We start from the raw sequence: 21241 nt of genomic DNA on the forward strand, positions 1-21241 counted from the left end.
GTTAACATAATAAAGGGTTAGTTAACCTATTAACGGGTTAGTTAAAATATTAAAGGATTAGTTAACCTATTAAAGGGTTAGTTAGTTAACATAATAAAGGGTTAGTTAACATAATAAAGGGCTAGTTAACCTAGTAACGGGTTAGTTAGTTAACCTATTAACGGGCTAGTTAACCTATTAACGAGTTAGTTAACCTATTAAAGGGTTAGTTAACCTATTAAAGGGTTAGTTAACCTATTAACGGGCTAGTTAACCTATTAACGGGTTAGTTAACATAATAAAGGGTTAGTTAACCTATTAAAGGGTTAGTTAACCTATTAACGGGTTAGTTAACATAATAAAGGGTTAGTTAACATAATAAAGGGTTAGTTAACCTATTAAAGGGTTAGTTAACCTATTAACGGGTTAGTTAACATAATAAAGGGTTAGTTAACATATTAAAGGGTTAGTTAACATAATAACGGGTTAGTTAACATAATAACGGGTTAGTTAACATAATAAAGGGTTAGTTAACATAATAAAGGGTTAGTTAACATAATAACGGGTTAGTTAACATAATAAAGGGTTAGTTAACATAATAACGGGTTAGTTAACATAATAAAGGGTTAGTTAACATAATAAAGGGTTAGTTAACATAATAACGGGTTAGTTAACATAATAACGGGTTAGTTAACATAATAAAGGGTTAGTTAACATAATAACGGGTTAGTTAACATAATAAAGGGTTAGTTAACATAATAAAGGGTTAGTTAACATAATAAAGGGTTAGTTAACATAATAACGGGTTAGTTAACATAATAAAGGGTTAGTTAACATAATAACGGGTTAGTTAACATAATAAAGGGTTAGTTAACATAATAACGGGTTAGTTAACATATTAAAGGGTTAGTTAACATAATAACGGGTTAGTTAACATAATAACGGGTTAGTTAACATAATAAAGGGTTAGTTAACCTATTAAAGGGTTAGTTAACATATTAAAGGGTTAGTTAACATAATAACGGTAGTTAACATAATAAAGGGTTAGTTAACATAATAACGGGTTAGTTAACATAATAAAGGGTTAGTTAACCTATTAAAGGGTTAGTTAACATATTAAAGGGTTAGTTAACATAATAAAGGGTTAGTTAACATAATAAAGGGTTAGTTAACATAATAAAGGGTTAGTTAACATAATAACGGGTTAGTTAACATAATAAAGGGTTAGTTAACATAATAAAGGGTTAGTTAACCTATTAACAGGTTAGTTAACCTATTAAAGGGTTAGTTAACATATTAAAGGGTTAGTTAACATAATAAAGGGTTAGTTAACCTATTAAAGGGTTAGTTAACCTATTAAAGGGTTAGTTAACATATTAAAGGGTTAGTTAACATAATAACGGGTTAGTTAACATAATAACGGGTTAGTTAACATAATAAAGGGTTAGTTAACATAATAAAGGATTAGTTAACCTATTAAAGGGTTAGTTAACATAATAAAGGGTTAGTTAACATATTAAAGGGTTAGTTAACCTATTAACGGGCTAGTTAACCTATTAACGGGTTAGTTAACATAATAAAGGGTTAGTTAACATATTAAAGGGTTAGTTAACATATTAAAGGGTTAGTTAACATAATAAAGGGTTAGTTAACATAATAACGGGTTAGTTAACATAATAAAGGGTTAGTTAACATAATAAAGGGTTAGTTAACATATTAAAGGGTTAGTTAACCTATTAACGGGTTAGTTAACATAATAAAGGGTTAGTTAACATATTAAAGGGTTAGTTAACATATTAAAGGGTTAGTTAACATAATAAAGGGTTAGTTAACATAATAACGGGTTAGTTAACATAATAAAGGGTTAGTTAACATAATAAAGGGTTAGTTAACCTATTAAAGGGTTAGTTAACCTATTAAAGGGTTAGTTAACATATTAAAGGGTTAGTTAACATATTAAAGGGTTAGTTAACCTATTAAAGGGTTAGTTAACCTATTAAAGGATTAGTTAGTTAACCTATTAAAGGATTAGTTATTATACTATATATAAACTACATTATATTATTATACTATATATAAACTACATTATATTATTATACTATATATAAACTACATTATATTATTATAATATATAAACTATATTATACCCTTAAACCCTAACCCTATTGTTATAGATGGAGGTCCAGGTGAACATCGTGGAGTTCGTGGTTCCTGTGGAGAACAATAAGACGGTGTTTGTGTGGAACATCGAGCCGTCACAGACTCACGCTGATATTTATGTAAGTTTACCCGAGAGACGTCCCGCCCGACTGGGTTAGGGTTAGGTGTCCCTTTTTACCTTAGAGACGTCCCGCCCGACTGTCCCTTTTTACCTTAGAGACGTCCCGCCCGACTGTCCCTTTTTACCTTAGAGACGTCCCGCCCGACTGTCCCTTTTTACCTTAGAGACGTCTCACCCGACTGGGTTAGGGTTAGGTGTCCCTTTTTACCCGAGAGACGTCTCACCCGACTGGGTTAGGGTTAGGTGTCCCTTTTTACCCGAGAGACGTCCCGCCCGACTGTCCCTTTTTACCTTAGAGACGTCTCGCCCGACTGTCCCTTTTTACCCTAGAGACGTCCCGCCCGACTGTCCCTTTTTACCTTAGAGACGTCTCGCCCGACTGTCCCTTTTTACCCTAGAGACGTCTCGCCCGACTGTCCCTTTTTACCCTAGAGACGTCCCGCCCGACTGTCCCTTTTTACCCGAGAGACGTCCCGCCCGACTGTCCCTTTTTACCCGAGAGACGTCCCGCCCGACTGTCCCTTTTTACCCTAGAGACGTTCCGCCCGACTGTCCCTTTTTACCTTAGAGACGTCCCGCCCGACTGTCCATTTTTACCTTAGAGACGTCTCGCCCTACTGGGTTAGGGTTAGGTGTCCCTTTTTACCCGAGAGACGTCCCGCCCGACTGTCCCTTTTTACCTTAGAGACGTCTCGCCCGACTGTCCCTTTTTACCCTAGAGACGTCCCGCCCGACTGTCCCTTTTTACCCGAGAGACGTCCCGCCCGACTGTCCCTTTTTACCCTAGAGACGTTCCGCCCGACTGTCCCTTTTTACCTTAGAGACGTCCCGCCCGACTGTCCATTTTTACCTTAGAGACGTCTCGCCCGACTGTCCCTTTTTACCTTAGAGACGTCCCGCCCGACTGTCCCTTTTTACCTTAGAGACGTCCCGCCCGATTGTCCCTTTTTACCTTAGAGACGTCTCGCCCGATTGTCCCTTTTTACCCTAAAGACGTCCCGCCCGACTGTCCCTTTTTACCTTAGAGACGTCTCGCCCGATTGTCCCTTTTTACCCTAAAGACGTCCCGCCCGACTGTCCCTTTTTACCTTAGAGACGTCCCGCCCGACTGTCCCTTTTTACCTTAGAGACGTCCCGCCCGACTGTCCCTTTTTACCCGAGAGACGTCCCGCCCGACTGTCCCTTTTTACCTTAGAGACGTCTCGCCCGACTGTCCCTTTTTACCTTAGAGACGTCCCGCCCGACTGTCCCTTTTTACCTTAGAGACGTCCCGCCCGACTGTCCCTTTTTACCTTAGAGACGTCTCACCCGACTGGGTTAGGGTTAGGTGTCCCTTTTTACCCGAGAGACGTCTCACCCGACTGGGTTAGGGTTAGGTGTCCCTTTTTACCCGAGAGACGTCTCGCCCTACTGGGTTAGGGTTAGGTGTCCCTTTTTACCTTAGAGACGTCCCGCCCGACTGTCCCTTTTTACCTTAGAGACGTCTCACCCGACTGGGTTAGGGTTAGGTGTCCCTTTTTACCCGAGAGACGTCTCACCCGACTGGGTTAGGGTTAGGTGTCCCTTTTTACCCGAGAGACGTCTCGCCCTACTGGGTTAGGGTTAGGTGTCCCTTTTTACCCGAGAGACGTCCCGCCCGACTGTCCCTTTTTACCTTAGAGACGTCTCGCCCGACTGTCCCTTTTTACCCTAGAGACGTCCCGCCCGACTGTCCCTTTTTACCCGAGAGACGTCCCGCCCGACTGTCCCTTTTTACCCTAGAGACGTCCCGCCCGACTGTCCCTTTTTACCTTAGAGACGTCCCGCCCGACTGTCCCTTTTTACCTTAGAGACGTCCCGCCCGACTGTCCATTTTTACCTTAGAGACGTCTCGCCCGACTGTCCCTTTTTACCTTAGAGACGTCCCGCCCGACTGTCCCTTTTTACCTTAGAGACGTCCCGCCCGATTGTCCCTTTTTACCTTAGAGACGTCTCGCCCGATTGTCCCTTTTTACCCTAAAGACGTCCCGCCCGACTGTCCCTTTTTACCTTAGAGACGTCTCGCCCGATTGTCCCTTTTTACCCTAAAGACGTCCCGCCCGACTGTCCCTTTTTACCTTAGAGACGTCCCGCCCGACTGTCCCTTTTTACCTTAGAGACGTCCCGCCCGACTGTCCCTTTTTACCCGAGAGACGTCCCGCCCGACTGTCCCTTTTTACCCTAGAGACGTCTCGCCCGACTGTCCCTTTTTACCCTAGAGACGTCTCGCCCGACTGTCCCTTTTTACCTTAGAGACGTCCCGCCCGACTGTCCCTTTTTACCTTAGAGACGTCCCGCCCGACTGTCCCTTTTTACCCGAGAGACGTCCCGCCCGACTGTCCCTTTTTACCCTAGAGACGTCCCGCCCGACTGTCCATTTTAACCTTAGAGACGTCCCGCCCAACTGTCCCTTTTTACCCGAGAGACATCCCGCCCAACTGTCCCTTTTTACCTTAGAGACGTCCCGCCCGACTGTCCCTTTTTACCCGAGAGACGTCCCGCCCGACTGTCCCTTTTTACCCTAGAGACGTCCCGCCCGACTGTCCCTTTTTACCTTAGAGACGCCCCGCCCGACTGTCCATTTTAACCTTAGAGACGTCCCGCCCGACTGTCCCTTTTTACCCGAGAGACGTCCCGCCCGACTGTCCCTTTTTACCTTAGAGACGTCCCGCCCGACTGTCCATTTTTACCCGAGAGACGTCCCGCCCGACTGTCCCTTTTTACCTTAGAGACGTCCCGCCCGACTGTCCCTTTTTACCCTAGAGACGTCCCGCCCGACTGTCCCTTTTTACCCTAGAGACGTCCCGCCCGACTGTCCATTTTTACCCGAGAGACGTTCCGCCCGACTGTCCCTTTTTACCTTAGAGACGTCCCGCCCGACTGTCCCTTTTTACCTTAGAGACGTCCCGCCCGACTGTCCCTTTTTACCCGAGAGACGTCCCGCCCGACTGTCCCTTTTTACCTTAGAGACGTCCCGCCCGACTGTCCCTTTTTACCTTAGAGACGTCCCGCCCGACTGTCCCTTTTTACCTTAGAGACGTCCCGCCCGACTGTCCCTTTTTACCCGAGAGACGTCCCGCCCGACTGTCCCTTTTTACCCGAGAGACGTCCCGCCCGACTGTCCCTTTTTACCCTAGAGACGTCCCGCCCGACTGTCCCTTTTTACCCTAGAGACGTCCCGCCCAACTGTCCCTTTTTACCTGAGACCCTTTTCTTCTCCCCTTCAGTGCAGCCTGCACACTGTCTTCTCGTCCTTCGGTCCGCTCTACCTGCTGAAGGTGTGTCCTCTGAGTCCTGCCGGGTTTTACGGGCTCGTTAAGTTCTACTCAGCATCTCACGCCGCCGACGCTCAGCGTCTCACTGACGGACGCTCGCTGTTCCAGAGCTCTCCACTCAAGGTGCTCTCAGAGCTTTCAGCTCATGGTCGTCTTCTTCTATTGATACTATTACAAATGATTCAGCTGACAGTGTTGTTGCCATGGTAACAGGCGGATCACCTTTGTGTGTTCAGGTGAGGCTGAGCTCCAAACAGACACCTCACTTCATGTCTGATGGCAGACCGCTGAGCCACGCCCGCTGCCTGGAACTGGCCAATCACTACCTGGGATTCAACGGCTGGACCTCTGACATCATCACAGTGAGAAATGCATCATGTGACATAGCGCCGCTCAGGTGTCAGGTGTCAGCAGGTGACTTCCTGTCTGTCGTCCTCAGATGAAGGAGCTCACCAACGAAGAAGATGAGGAGGAGGGCGAGGTAAGACGGAGGCTCAGGTTCGGCTGTCTGCTGCAGCTCAGCTTCCCTCATCACGGTCAGACCACCAGAGGAGCCGCCGTGGTCGAGCACTGCTTCACCTGCACAGAGGGTAACAGAGTAACAGAGGGTAACGGGGTAACAGAGGGTAACAGAGGGTAACGGGGTAACAGGGGGTAACAGAGGGTAACGGGGTAACGGGGTAACAGAGGGTAACAGAGGGTAACAGGGGGTAACAGAGAGTAACAGGGGGTAACAGAGGGGGTAACAGAGGGTAACGGGGTAACAGAGAGTAACGGGGAGTAACAGAGGGTAATGGGGAGTAACAGAGGGTAACGGGGTAACAGAGTAACAGAGAGTAACAGAAAGGGTAACAGAGTAACAGGGGGTAACAGAGTAACAGGGGTAACAGAGTAACAGAGGGTAACGGGGTAACAGAGAGTAACAGAGGGTAACAGAGGGTAACGGGGTAACAGAGATTAACAGAGGGTAACGGGGTAACAGCGTAACAGAGGGTAACGGGGTAACAGAGGGGGTAACAGGGTAACAGGGGGTAACAGAGAGTAACAGGGGGTAACAGAGTAACAGAGGGTAACGGGGTAACAGAGAGTAACGGGGTAACAGAGAGTAACAGGGGGTAACAGAGAGTAACAGAGGGGGTAACAGAGAGTAACAGGGGGTAACAGAGGGTAACGGGGGTAACAGACAGTAACAGAGGGTAACGGGGGGTAACAGAGAGTAACAGAGGGTAACGGGGGGTAACAGACAGTAACAGAGGGTGACGGGGTAACAGAGAGTAACGGGGAGTAACAGAGGGTAATGGGGAGTAACAGAGGGTAACGGGGTAACAGAGTAACAGAGGGTAACGGGGTAACAGAGTAACAGGGTAACAGAGAGTAACAGAAGGGGTAACAGAGGGTAACAGAGAGTAACGGGGTAACAGAGAGTAACAGGGGGTAACAGAGAGTAACAGAGGGTAACGGGGTAACAGAGAGTAACAGAGGGTAACAGAGGGTAACGGGGTAACAGAGATTAACAGAGGGTAACGGGGTAACGGCGTAACAGAGGGTAACAGGGTAACGGGGTAACAGAGGGGGTAACAGAGGGTAACAGGGGGTAACAGAGAGTAACGGGGGGTAACAGTAACAGAGGGTAACGGGGTAACAGAGTAACAGGGGGTAACAGAGAGTAACAGAGGGGGTAACAGAGTAACAGGGGGTAACGGGGGTAACAGAGGGTAACGGGGGGTAACAGACAGTAACAGAGGGTAACAGAGGGTAACAGAGAGTAACAGAGGGTAACGGGGGGTAACAGACAGTAACAGAGGGTAACGGGGGGTAACAGAGGGTAACAGAGAGTAACAGAGGGTAACAGAGGGTAACAAAGGGTAACGGGGGGTAACAGACAGTAACAGAGGGTAACGGGGTAACAGAGGGTAACGGGGGTAACAGACAGTAACAGAGGGTAACGGGGGTAACAGACAGTAACAGAGGGTAACAGGGGGTAACAGAGGGTAACAGAGAGTAACAGAGTAACAGAGGGTAACAGGGGGTAACAGAGGGTAAGAGAGGGTAACAGAGTAACAGAGGGTAATGGGGGGTAACAGAGGTTAACAGAGAGTAACAGGGGGTAACAGAGAGTAACAGAGGGTAACGGGGGGTAACAGAGGGTAACAGAGAGTAACAGAGGGTAACGGGGAGTAACAGAGGGTAACGGGGAGTAACAGAGGGTAACGGGGAGTAACAGAGGGTAACGGGGGGTAACAGAGGGTAACAAAGGGTAACGGGGGGTAACAGACAGTAACATAGGGTAATGGGGGTAACGGGGTAACAGAGGGTAACAGGGGGTAACAGAGTAACAGAGGGTAATGGGGGTAACAGGGGGTAACAGGGGGTAACAGAGGGTAACAGGGGGTAACAGAGTAACAGGGGGTAACAGGGTAACGGGGGGTAACAGAGGGTAACAGAGAGTAACAGAGGGTAACAGGGGGTAACAGAGAGTAACAGGGGGTAACAGAGAGTAACAGGGGGTAACGGGGGGTAACAGAGAGTAACAGGGAGTAACAGAGAGTAACAGAGGGTAACAGAGGGTAACGGGGGGTAACAGAGGGTAACGGGGGTTAACGGGGGTAACGGGGGTAACAGGGGGTAACAGAGGGTAACGGGGGTTAGCGGGGGTAACAGAGGGTAACAGAGAGTAACAGGGGGTAACGGGGGTAACAGAGGGTAACGGGGGTAACAGGGGGTAACAGGGGGTAACAGGGAGTAACAGGGGGTAACAGAGAGTAACAGGGGGTAACAGGGAGTAACAGGGGGTAACAGAGTAACAGAGGGTAATGGGGGGTAACAGGGGGTAATGGGGGGTAACAGGGGGTAATGGGGGGTAACAGAGGGTAATGGGGGGTAACAGGGGGTAACAGGGGGTAACAGAGAGTAACAGGGGGTAACAGAGAGTAACAGGGGGTAACAGGGAGTAACAGGGGGTAACAGGGGGTAACAGAGAGTAACAGAGGGTAACAGAGTAACGGGGGGTAACAGAGTAACGGGGGGCAACAGAGTAATGGGGGGTAACAGAGGGTAACAGAGGGTAGTACTGGGTTCGGGTTAAGTGATGGTTGTGTTTGTGTTTCAGGTCCAGATGTTCTGATTCAGCAGCGATGTCGACTGCAGAGACTCGTCACACAAAAAGCTTTGATACACGCTTTCACCTCAGTACTGCTCATACTGCTAGGTACTAATACTACAAATACTACTGCAGTACTGCTAGGTACTAATACTACAAATACTACTGCAGTACTGCTAGGTACTAATACTACAAATACTACTGCAGTACTGCTAGGTACTAATACTACAAATACTACTGCAGTACTGCTAGGTACTAATACTACAAATACTACTGCAGTACTGCTAGGTACTAATACTACTGCTAGGTACTAATACTACTGCAGTACTGCTAGGTACTAATACTACAAATACTACTGCAGTACTGCTAGGTACTAATACTACAAATACTACTGCAGTACTGCTAGGTACTAATACTACAAATACTACTACAGTACTGCTAGGTACTAATACTACTACAGTACTGCTAGGTACTAATACTACTACAGTACTGCAAGGTACTAATACTACTACAGTACTGCAGTACTGCTAGGTACTAATACTACTACAGTACTGCAGTACTGCTAGGTACTCATACAGTACTGCTAGGTACTAATACTACTACAGTACTGCTAGGTACTAATACTACTACAGTACTGCTAGGTACTCATACAGTACTGCTGGGTACTAATACTACTACAGTACTGCTAGGTACTAATACTACTACAGTACTGCTAGGTACTAATACTACTACAGTACTGCTAGGTACTAATACTACTACAGTACTGCTAGGTACTAATACTACTACAGTACTGCTAGGTACTAATACTACTACAGTACTGCTAGGTGCACTGACTCTTCTTCTCTCTGCAGCTGACGGTAAAGTGATGGTGGAACTGAAACAGACCTCAGATCAGTTCATACCTGAACACACTGAAGGAGTCCTGCAGGTAAACTCACCTGTCCCCACCTATCTACCTGTCCCCACCCATCTACCCGTCCCCACCTGTCCCCACCTATCTACCTGTCCCCACCCATCTACCCGTCCCCACCTGTCCCCACCCATCTACCTGTCCCCACCTATCTACCCGTCCCCACCCATCTACCCGTCCCCACCCATCTACCCGTCCCCACCTGTCCCCACCCATCTACCCGTCCCCACCTATCCCCACCCGTCTACCCGTCCCCACCTATCTACCTGTCCCCACCTATCCCCACCCGTCTACCCGTCCCCACCCGTCTACCCGTCCCCACCCATCTACCCGTCCCCACCCATCTACCTGTCCCCATCCATCTACCCGTCCCCACCCATCCCCATCCATCTACCTGTCCCCACCCATCTACCCGTCCCCACCCATCTACCCGTCCCCACCCATCTACCTGTCCCCACCTATCTACCCGTCCCCACCCATCTACCCGTCCCCACCCATCTACCCGTCCCCACCTATCTACCCGTCCCCACCCATCTACCCGTCCCCACCTGTCCCCATCCATCTACCTGTCCCCACCCATCTACCTGTCACCACCTGTCCCCACCCATCTACCCGTCCCCACCCATCTACCCGTCCCCACCCGTCTACCCGTCCCCACCCGTCTACCCATCTACCCGTCCCCACCCATCTACCCGTCCCCACCTATCTACCCGTCCCCACCCGTCTACCCATCCCCACCCGTCTACCCGTCCACACCTATCTACCCGTCCCCACCCGTCTACCTGTCCCCACCTGTTGGTTAATGAGTAGTGACTCTCTGACGTGTCTGCAGGTAAACGAGCTGAACTGGACCAACTACCCTCCTGATGATGAAGATGATGAAGATGAAGAGTGGGATCTCACTGTATCATAGACCCCAGAAGATCATGTTATTCTCATATTTAATTAATTTAATAAATCTTTTTCACTCTGAACATAAACTATGAATTATTAAAATCAAGAGCACAAATTAAAATGAATATTACCAACATAAAGAGCAACCATTATTAAATCTATAAATCTGCCTTAACGAGCTTCACTGATCAACAACATTCAGGTTATTATTCGGGGGGGTTGCAGGATTCTGACAGAAGAGACCCAGGTTTAGGTTTGGTTCAGGTTCAGGACTATCGGTGGACAGGTGTGATAGAGGACAGGACCGATAGAGGACAGGTGTGATAGAGGACAGGACCGATAGAGGACAGGACCGATAGAGGACATGACCGATAGAGGACAGGACCGATAGAGGACATGACCGATAGAGGACAGGACCGATAGAGGACAGGTGTGATAGAGGACAGGACCGATAGAGGACAGGTGTGATAGAGGACAGGTGTGATAGAGGACAGGACCGATAGAGGACAGGTGTGATAGAGGACAGGACCGATAGAGGACATGACCGATAGAGGACAGGACCGATAGAGGACAGGTGTGATAGAGGACAGGACCGATAGAGGACAGGTGTGATAGAGGACAGGTGTGATAGAGGACAGGACCGATAGAGGACAGGTGTGATAGAGGACAGGACCGATAGAGGACAGGTGTGATAGAGGACAGGACCGATAGAGGACAGGTGTGATAGAGGACAGGACCGATAGAGGACAGGTGTGATAGAGGACAGGACCGATAGAGGACAGGACCGATAGAGGACAGGACCGATAGAGGACAGGTGTGATAGAGGACAGGACCGATAGAGGACAGGTGTGATAGAGGACAGGACCGATAGAGGACAGGACCGATAGAGGACAGGTGTGATAGAGGACAGGACCGATAGAGGACAGGTGTGATAGAGGACAGGACCGATAGAGGACAGGTGTGATAGAGGACAGGACCGATAGAGGACAGGACCGATAGAAGACAGGTGTGATAGAGGACAGGACCGATAGAGGACAGGACCGATAGAGGACAGGTGTGATAGAGGACAGGACCGATAGAGGACAGGTGTGATAGAGGACAGGACTGATAGAGGACAGGACCGATAGAGGACAGGTGTGATAGAGGACAGGACTGATAGAGGACAGGACCGATAGAGGACAGGACCGATAGAGGACAGGACTGATAGAGGACAGGACCGATAGAGGACAGGTGTGCTAGAAGACAGGACCGATAGAGGACATGACCGATAGAGGACAGGTGTGATAGAGGACAGGACCGATAGAAGACAGGTGTGATAGAGGACAGGACCGATAGAAGACAGGTGTGCTAGAAGACAGGACCGATAGAGGACAGGAGTGATACAGGACTGATAGAGGACAGGTGTTATGAAGGTTTAAAGCAGCGCTAACAAACCTGATGCAGGTTCCAAAACCATGAAGAGTCTGACCTGAACCACATACTGCCAGAGTTTGACCTGAACCACATACTGCCAGAGTTTGATCTGAACCACATACTGCCAGAGTCTGACCTGAACCACATACTGCCAGTTTGACCTGAACCACATACTGCCAGTTTGACCTGAACCACATACTGCCAGTTTGACCTGAACCACATACTGCCAGTCTGACCTGAACCACATACTGCCAGTCTGACCTGAACCACATACTGCCAGTCTGACCTGAACCACATACTGCCAGAGTCTGAACACAAACACAAACACTGCTGTAGCTTCTACCAGCAGAGATGTTTACGTCATGGTCTTACCTCCACTCACAGGTCACTGCTCAGCCTCTCCTGGTTCTTCTCTGCCTGCGACACCTACAGCTGAACTTTGTGGATAATTGAACCAGTTCTGGAGGTGAGGGCTCCTCTCTGGTGCATGTGCAGCCTCCTTCAGTCCCATGGCTCCTCACACACCTGCTGCCTATCAAGTCACCAGGCTCAATGCTTACCTGTCCACCTCATGGACCCGAGTACCCACATCACCCCCTCTCCCACCCCCAGTCAGATGCCTCCATCCCTGGTCTCATCTGACTACTGTCCCCCCCGTTAACTCCCCCTGCCCCCCGAACCCCTCATTAATCCCCCCCTCCAAACATTTTGCACAATTATCAGAATCAGGGTTTTCAGTCCACGTTCTGCTGCACCGGGCGGATTTCACCCACGGTACCTGCACCTCAGGGTGGCGCTGCTCTCTCCATTGTAAATAAATCATTTCTTTACTGAAAAGGTTTTGGACTTTCTATTTGTACGGATTATACTCTTATCTGCACTCTGAGGCCCACAGGCCGAGGTGGTTTTTATCAATCAATCAATCTTTATTTATAAAGCGCCAAATCACAACAAAGTCATCTCAAGGCTCTTTACACATATAGAAGGTTTAAACCGAACTCTTCAGGTTTTAGGAGCCGTTTTCAGTTTTCTCCTCCTTTGATTCATTGGATCTGTCGGTCCTTACCTGGTTCCTGTTATAAACAGCTCCCTAATCCTTTGACCCATCTGTCCCAAACAACTACTGGCCTATTTTCAAGCTTGCATTCATTTAAAAAACAACTTAAATATACATATATTTATATATATATATGGGAACAGAGACTTAAATACTGACTGAACTAATTAATCGATGGAGAACAGGTGACGAGATGACGGCAGGCTGGGAGCTGATTGGCTGGAGGACACTGATACAGGAAAGATGTGAAGGAAACACTGAGGGTAAAACAGCTAATGAACCTGATGCAGAGCAGGTGTGGAGAGAAAACTGCTGAGGAGGAGAGTGGGAACAAAATGAAAACCAAAACCACGACAGCTTCATGGTTCAGAAACATATTGAGACGTTTTCTGTTTTAAACAGAGACTGAGATCTTTGACCCGAACCAACACAGCCACAAACACTCTGATACTGCTGCAGCTTCTATCAGCAGCTGATTGATTCTGTATCAACTTTAACATCAGCAGATTTGAACAGAACAGCTGAAATCACTGCAGATCAGTAAATCATCAAAAATACTTTAATATGAACATACAGTTAACACAAACTGGACCAGACGCTGCCTTCATGTGCTGAAATATCACAATTATGTTCATACAGACGGTTCTTAATATTTAAATATACATCAGTCAGCTGTTTGATTTTTGAAATAAAACAAAAACAATCATTTCAGACGGGTTAGAGGACGGCACTATTATTATTAGTATTATTAACATTTAGGAGCATTCACACATCAACACTGAACTCTGCTGATCGGTCCTGTAGCTCTGTCAATGAATCTGATATAAGGAACATTTTCATCAATATTCATTTCTTTACATATATTCTCACTCAGAGACAGAGAGGATGCTGGGAAATATTCACACACAACATCATAAAAAACATCAAATATTGAATCACGTGACTGCCGTCAGATGGAAAGCTCGTATCTCCGTGTTTCATGTTTACGAGGTTTTCACCTGACGGCAGCTGGCAGTGTGTTGGTCTGGTTTCCATGGAAACAGCAGTCCGTCGCGTCGGGGCGTCTCATTACCCATAATCCTCCTCTGGTGCAACGCCGCTGTTCGCCACACCCGCCGCCTCACGAAGAAACCACACTGCAGACAGTTATTGATCAGAGCTGATTATAATAACCACACACTGATACAGATCATCAGTTATTGATCAGAGCTGATTATAATAACCACACTGATACAGATCATCAGTTATTGATCAGAGCTGATTATAATAACCACACACTGATACAGATCATCAGTTATTGATCAGAGCTGATTATAATAACCACACTGATACAGATCATCAGTTATTGATCAGAGCTGATTATAATAACCACACTGATACAGATCATCAGTTATTGATCAGAGCTGATTATAATAACCACACTGATACAGATCATTAGTTATTGATCAGAGCTGATTATAATAACCACACACTGATACAGATCATTAGTTATTGATCAGAGCTGATTATAATAACCACACACTGATACAGATCATCAGTTATTGATCAGAGCTGATTATAATAACCACACTGATACAGATCATCAGTTATTGATCAGAGCTGATTATAATAACCACACTGATACAGATCATCAGTTATTGATCAGAGCTGATTATAATAACCACACTGATACAGATCATTAGTTATTGATCAGAGCTGATTATAATAACCACACTGATACAGATCATCAGTTATTGATCAGAGCTGATTATAATAACCACACTGATACAGATCATTAGTTATTGATCAGAGCTGATTATAATAACCACACTGATACAGATCATCAGTTATTGATCAGAGCTGATTATAATAACCACACTGATACAGATCATCAGTTATTGATCAGAGCTGATTATAATAACCACACTGATACAGATCATCAGTTATTGATCAGAGCTGATTATAATAACGACACACTGATACAGATCATCAGTTATTGATCAGATGGACACAGAGCAGCTGGGAGGAAGGAAGTTAATCAAAATAAAAGCTCCCAACACTGGACAGACTGCTGAGGAGAAAACAGACAGTAACAGTTGGTAAACAGTCAGTAAAAAGTAAACCGACTGTAAACAGTGAAAAGTCTAACAGTCAGTTTACAGTGAGCAGTCAGTCTGCTGGTCCTTCAATCAATCAATCAATCAATCAATCAATCAATCAATCAATCAATCAATCAATCAATCTTTATTTATAAAGCGCCAATGACAAAAAAGTCATCTCAAGTCTCTTTCCACATAGAGCAGGTTTAAACCGAACTCTTCAGGTTTAATTTAAAGAGACCCAACATTCACACATGAGAGAAAAAACTCCCTTTAAACAGGAAGAAACCTCAGAACCAGAACCAGACTCACAGTGGGAGAACATCTGCCTCCATAAAGGTTGGAGGAGAGAGGACAGAGAGGAAGGAGAGGAGAGAGAGGAAGGAGAGGAAGGAGAGGAGAGAGAGGAAGGAGAGGAAGGAGAGAGAGAGGAAGGAGAGGAAGGAGAGAGAGAGGAAGGAGAGGAGAGAGGAAGGAGAGGAGAGGAAGGAGAGGAGAGGAGAGAGGGAGGAAGGAGAGGAGAGGAAGGAGAGGAGAGGAGAGAGGGAGGAAGGAGAGGAGAGGAAGGAGAGGAGAGAGGAAGGAGAGGAGAGGAGAGAGGAAGGAGAGGAGAGAGAGGAAGGAGAGGAGAGGAGAGAGGAAGGAGAGGAGAGAGAGAGGAAGGAGAGGAGAGAGAAGCACATTGAAAATCAACATTAGGGACTTCCGGGGTCACGTAGCTACAAGATGGCAGCCTAGTTTTGGCGCTCCCCGACCGACACAGAAAACAGCCCTAAAAAAGTTGAAAATACCCTGAACAACGAGTTAAAGCAAATATGACGGACAATAGGGCTAATAAGGGACCATATAGGAAGACCAGAAGCACCGCAGCGGTAGGAGATGAGGATGAATGGCCCCCGCTAACTCAGCCTAGCCGAAGTAGCTCCCCAACGCTACACGAGGAAAATGAAGCAGAAGACACAACCCTGCACTCCATCCTAAGCGAGATAAAGGACTTCAGACGGGACAACAAACAACAACTCGCGGAGATTAAGCAGGAATTGCACAGCACCAACAACAGACTGGATGAGGCTGAGGGTAGGATCGAAGAAACTGAGACAGCACTGCAGGCCATGGCTACGCTAATGAAAAAGCTAATGAAACGGCAGGCTAGCATGGAGGCTAAGCTAACGGACCAGGAGGGGCGAGCCCGCCGGGATAATCTCCGGATACACGGCATACCTGAGAAGGAGGAGGGAGACAACATGTGCACCTTTCTGGAGAAACTACTGAGCGATACACTGGATATCCGCGGACTCAGGATCGAACGAGCACACCGGAGCCAAGCACCTGCACCGGAGGAACCACAGGCGAGACCCCGGTCCATAATCGCAAAGTTTACGAGTTACAGAGTCAAGGAAGAAGTTATCCGCAGTGCTTGGCAGAAAAAGGCAGTGTATTACAAGAACACCCGCTTCTTCGTGGATCACGACTACCCGACCGCGGTGCTTAAGAAACGTTATGAGTACAATGAAGCGAAAAAGATCTTGAGGGAGAAAAAAATTAAATTTCAAACCCCCTATCCGGCCAAGCTACGGGTCCACTACGACGACGGCACAGAGACATATCTGAACGCAGGGGACGCCACAGCAGACATGGCGAAACGAGGACTCCCTGTCACCGTCATCACGGCCCCAATCGACACAGATCACCGGGAGCTGCAACTCCTTTCATCATGGCAGATGGCCGGAGACCCGAGGGGAACATCAGACGCGGACGCAGGAGCACAACGACAACCCTCCCACAGATCTTACAGAGAGAAGCTACAGCAGTTTAAACACACACACTCAACAAAGTGAACCCCAACGATGACTTGTACTCATATGATCCCAGATAAGTAACTTATGTTTATTTAGTTTCATATAGCATATTATTTTATTTTGGTCTCAGAAAGAGTTTACCAGGAACTAAGATATGTAAAACATAACTTAAGCTAAGAGGGGGAGAGATGGAGGGAGGGGAGAGAGAAAGGGGATGAAAGAGACGGCAAGCGACTAGTCAGTTTTAAGTGAAGGGGGATACATTTAATTTACTTTGATTTGGAATCAGAGACCCAATCTAGAAGGAAAGAGGAAAACCCTTACCCCCCATGCCGCCCCCCCCCCCCCCCATTATTTTTGTTTTACTTTATTTATTTTTTATTTTTTCTTTAGCTACTTTCCCTCCCCCTCCGTTATTTTGACTTGATCTTGAACTCCAAAGGACTTAACCTGGATCTGAGACATTTAAAAGAAAAAAGACTAACACATAACACGGGACTAAATGGGACCAGTCTCTTCTAAGTTTTGTTAATTATTTTGATTTTGAACTCTGAAGGATCAACCCATGATGTAAGAATCAGATACTACATAAACTGAGAAATGGGGTCACGAGTGAAGCCTCTCAGTCTTGAATTAAGGGATTTATCAGGAAAAAAACAAACACTTACGGTGACTAATCAAGGTCTCCTATAACCATCTATACAACACTGTCGGGACACGGAAACGCAAAAGGCATGTCAAAGACATGAGCCCATCTTCCAGGGCCCCTCTCTCTGTGAGGAGAGGTCTTTCCCTCAAGGAGTGCTTAAACACCAGAAGCACCCGAAAGGCTCGATTCGATCGAGCCTCATCGATGGAGGCAACAAACACCAAAGTAAATAAAAAAGACTCATTTAGATGTAAGTTATTTTTACATTTGTACAAAGTTTTGTTCACTAAGTTCATGAATGTTTTCGGGATGTTTAAGGTCTTAAAAAACACAGCACAACACAGGGAGAAAGACGACACAAATAACCTGCAAAATAAATGACAGACAACCAAAATATTAAGATTATTTCATATAATATAAACGGAATCCTGAATCCAGTGAAAAGAAGTAAGATTCTGAGTAAACTGAAAAAAGAAAAAGCACACATTGCATTGTTACAGGAAACGCACCTGAGCTCAACTGAACATGAGAAATTGGGGAGGCTGGGTTTTTCAAAAGTGTTCCACTCATCATACAAATCTGGTCATAGAAGAGGTGTAGCCACCCTAATGTCTCAAAGACTCCCCTTTGAGAAGACCCGGGAGATTAAAGATAAAGAAGGGAGATACTCACTGGTCTTAGGGAAAATAGAGGGCACAGAAGTTTCGATACTGAATGTTTATATCCCCCCCGGCAGTAATATAGCAATCTATAGGAAAATATTTGACTTAATGTCAGAAGCAACAGGCATTCTTATTTGTGGAGGGGATTGGAATATTCGAATTAACCCAAGGCTAGACTCTTCCAAAATGTTTACACAAACCTCAACCCATAAAAAAATTAAGATTCTCATGTCAGAATTTGGGGTGATTGACCTATGGCGAGATGTTCACCCATCAGAACGAGATTACACTCATTATTCTAACCCACATGATGTATACTCGAGAATTGATTACTTTTTTATTTATAAGAGGGACCGCCATAGAGTACAGCAGTGTGAACATGGAAATATTGACTTATCAGATCATGCCCCTATCCTGTTAACAATTCAAATAAACAACAGCCCAAGAAATACATTATGGAAACTAAACTCCAGTATCCTTAATGATCAGCAATTCAAAACACAAATAAAAAGACAAATAGAACAGTTTTTACAAGAAAACAACAATAATGAAGTTACCTCAGAAATAGTATGGGATACACTTAAAGCTGTCTTCAGGGGGAAAATAATCTCATATTGTTCAAAAAAAAAGAAAGAAAGACAAGAAAGTCTAGCAAAATTAACTAGAGAACTGGAAGAGCTTGAAACAAAACACAAAAAGGACTTAAATCGGAATATTGAGTTGCAACTTAAAGAAACCAGGAAGGCGATAAACACCTGGTACACCCAAGAAACGCAAAAAAAAATGTTCTTCACAAAACAAAAATACTATGAGTCGGGCTCAAAGTTCGCAAAACTGTTAGCAAGAAAACTACAAAAACAGAAAGCAGACAGCACTATTCACAAAATCAGGGATCCAATTACAAAGGATCTGGTATATAAAAGAGAAGAAATACAATCAGCCTTTCAAAAATATTACAAAGAACTATACTCCCAATCACGATTAGAGGAAGAACAGAATACTAGAACATTTTTAAACTCTCTTAACCTACCTATCTTAAACGAAGAGCAAAATAAAGAATTAACGGCAGAAATAACAGAACAAGAATTAGACGAAGCCATATCAAGGCTAAAAACCAACAAGTCACCTGGACCAGACGGATTCTCGTCCGAATGGTACAAAGCCTTCAGGTCCGAACTAAAACCATATCTCCTTCACATATTCAATAAAGCTTTGAAAGAAGGAAAAATCCCACCAACATGGAAGGAGGCCACTATAACAGTCATACCCAAAGAGGGAAAAGATAGATTAGAATGTGGCTCGTTCAGACCAATCTCAATTCTCAATATCGATTACAAACTATACACATCGATTCTCGCAAGACGAGTTGAAAAAGTTCTACCCCAGCTCATCCATACAGATCAGACCGGATTTGTTCCACAGAGACAAACACACGACTATATAAGACGATCACTACATGTATTAAGCCATATTCAAGAACAGAAATTACAGGCTTTACTTGTTAGTTTGGACGCAGAGAAGGCCTTCGACTCAGTGAGCTGGGGGTTCTTATACCTGGTCCTTGAGAAATTCGGCTTTCACAAGAGTTTTGTTAATGCAATTAATTCATTATATAACAACCCTACTGCCAGAGTTAAAATAAATGGGCACCTATCAAAGACCATTAAACTAAAACGAGGTACAAGACAAGGTTGTGGGATGTCACCTCTTCTTTTTGCTCTCTTCATAGAGCCACTAGCCCAATGGATCAGGCAGACAGACAACATCAAAGGAATTAACATAAGTAATGACAACCACAAGGTGGCGCTGTACGCAGACGACATCTTGGTGTACCTAACTGAACCATCTAAATCTCTCCCCAAATTATTTAAATTACTAGAACAGTATGGTAAATATGCAGGATACAAGCTAAATATCCAAAAGACACAAATTTTAAAACTTAATTACAACCCACCAATAGAGCTCCAAAAGAGATTCCATATGAAATGGGACCAAGAAGCAATAAAATATCTTGGAATATTATTGCCAAAAGATATAACCACAACTAAAAAAATAAACTATGACCCACTTATAAACAAATTAAAAGCAGATATTGCAAGATGGAACTCAAATCCATTTATGAGTTTAACACAAAGAATAGAATCAATTAAAATGAACATCCTTCCTAGGATTTTATATCTGTTTCAGGCTCTCCCCGTCGAAATTAAATCCCAACAATTTAATGAGTGGGACAAAATTCTTTCAAGATTCATCTGGCAAGGGAAAAAACCAAGAGTAAGATTTAAAACGTTGCAACTCCCCAAAAAAGAGGGTGGAATGGCAGTCCCACATTTAAGAAATTACTTTTACTCAACTCAGATCAAGCCATTATTAAATTTATGTAATCAGGAATATAACGCTAGATGGAAGGATATAGAAAAGACCTTAATTAGGGATTCCCCAATTCAAGCAGTGTTAGGCAATAAGGAAATAAAACAAACAATAAGTAAACTAAAAAACCCATGGCTGAAGTTCCAACTTAAAATCTGGAACACAATCAAAACAGAATATAAATTACTGGATAAATTATGGTTCATCAGATGGATTGCATATGATCCTGACTTCAAACCAAACCAATTAGACCTCAGATTCAAAACCTGGACAAGCAAAGGGATCTCAACATTTTACTCACTTACAAATAAAGGAATACTAAAAGACTTCCAAACGCTAAGAAGAGAATTCTCCTTAGAACAGCAGGACTTTTACAGATTCTTGCAACTTCGTAATTATTTTGATAAATGCAACAAATCACTTCCCGTAGACCTAGAGGATGCAATAGTAAAAGAATTCTTGAGGTCATACTCAAATGAGTCAATTAAAGGCGCCATCTCAAGGTTGTACAAAGGCCTCCTAACAAAAAAACCATACACCACAGAATATATCAAAAATAAATGGGAAAAAGAAGGACAACTTGACATAACCAAAGAAGAATGGCTTAACTACTGCAAAATTCTGTGGAGATGCACAAGTGCACATACATGGAGGGAATTTGCGTGGAAGTGTTTGATAAGATTTTTTACTACTCCAAAGATGAAAATTCATTACACAGGGGAAGACCCCATATGCTGGAGAGGATGTGGAGGTCGG

General features: G+C 45.1%; 3 protein-coding genes across 3 annotated transcripts in view; 1 reads left to right on the top strand and 2 right to left on the bottom strand.

Moving 5' to 3' along the window:
- The window catches only part of rdm1 (RAD52 motif containing 1), an 11020-nt gene extending 463 nt beyond the window's left edge, over positions 1–10557 (top strand). The window contains exons 2-8 of the mRNA XM_062438737.1: positions 2154–2258; positions 5506–5676; positions 5790–5915; positions 5993–6143; positions 8663–8761; positions 9505–9581; positions 10396–10557. Of these exons, the coding sequence (XP_062294721.1) occupies positions 2154–2258; positions 5506–5676; positions 5790–5915; positions 5993–6143; positions 8663–8761; positions 9505–9581; positions 10396–10476 (810 nt within the window). The 3' untranslated portion in view covers positions 10477–10557. The remainder of the gene's footprint in view (positions 1–2153; positions 2259–5505; positions 5677–5789; positions 5916–5992; positions 6144–8662; positions 8762–9504; positions 9582–10395) is intronic.
- Positions 10558–10706: 149 nt separating this feature from the next.
- On the bottom strand, positions 10707–12042 carry LOC133999176 (uncharacterized). The gene is made up of 2 exons (XM_062438360.1): positions 11926–12042; positions 10707–11804 (listed from the first exon to the last, which is right to left on the bottom strand). The coding sequence occupies exons 1-2, from the start codon at positions 12040–12042 to the stop codon at positions 10707–10709; spliced, it is 1215 nt and encodes a 404-aa protein (XP_062294344.1).
- A 1861-nt stretch (positions 12043–13903) lies between these two features.
- The window catches only part of LOC133999530 (integrin alpha-3-like), a 32032-nt gene continuing 24694 nt past the window's right edge, over positions 13904–21241 (bottom strand). The window contains exon 29 of the mRNA XM_062438738.1: positions 13904–14063. The gene's annotated coding sequence lies outside the window, so the exon portion shown is untranslated. The remainder of the gene's footprint in view (positions 14064–21241) is intronic.

Source organism: Scomber scombrus, chromosome 18, assembly GCF_963691925.1.
Source record: "Scomber scombrus chromosome 18, fScoSco1.1, whole genome shotgun sequence".
NCBI classification, from domain to species: Eukaryota; Metazoa; Chordata; class Actinopteri; order Scombriformes; family Scombridae; genus Scomber; species Scomber scombrus.

Excerpts from the sequence above, each read along its gene's own strand:
- LOC133999176 (XM_062438360.1), bottom strand. The coding sequence starts at position 12,042 with ATGTGGTTCAGGTCAAACTGGCAGTATGTGGTTCAGGTCAGACTCTGG. Across the intron at positions 11,805-11,925 it reads TCTGGCAGTATGTGGTTCAG|CACACCTGTCTTCTATCGGT; the intron begins GTCAGACTCTTC and ends CCTGTCTTCTAG.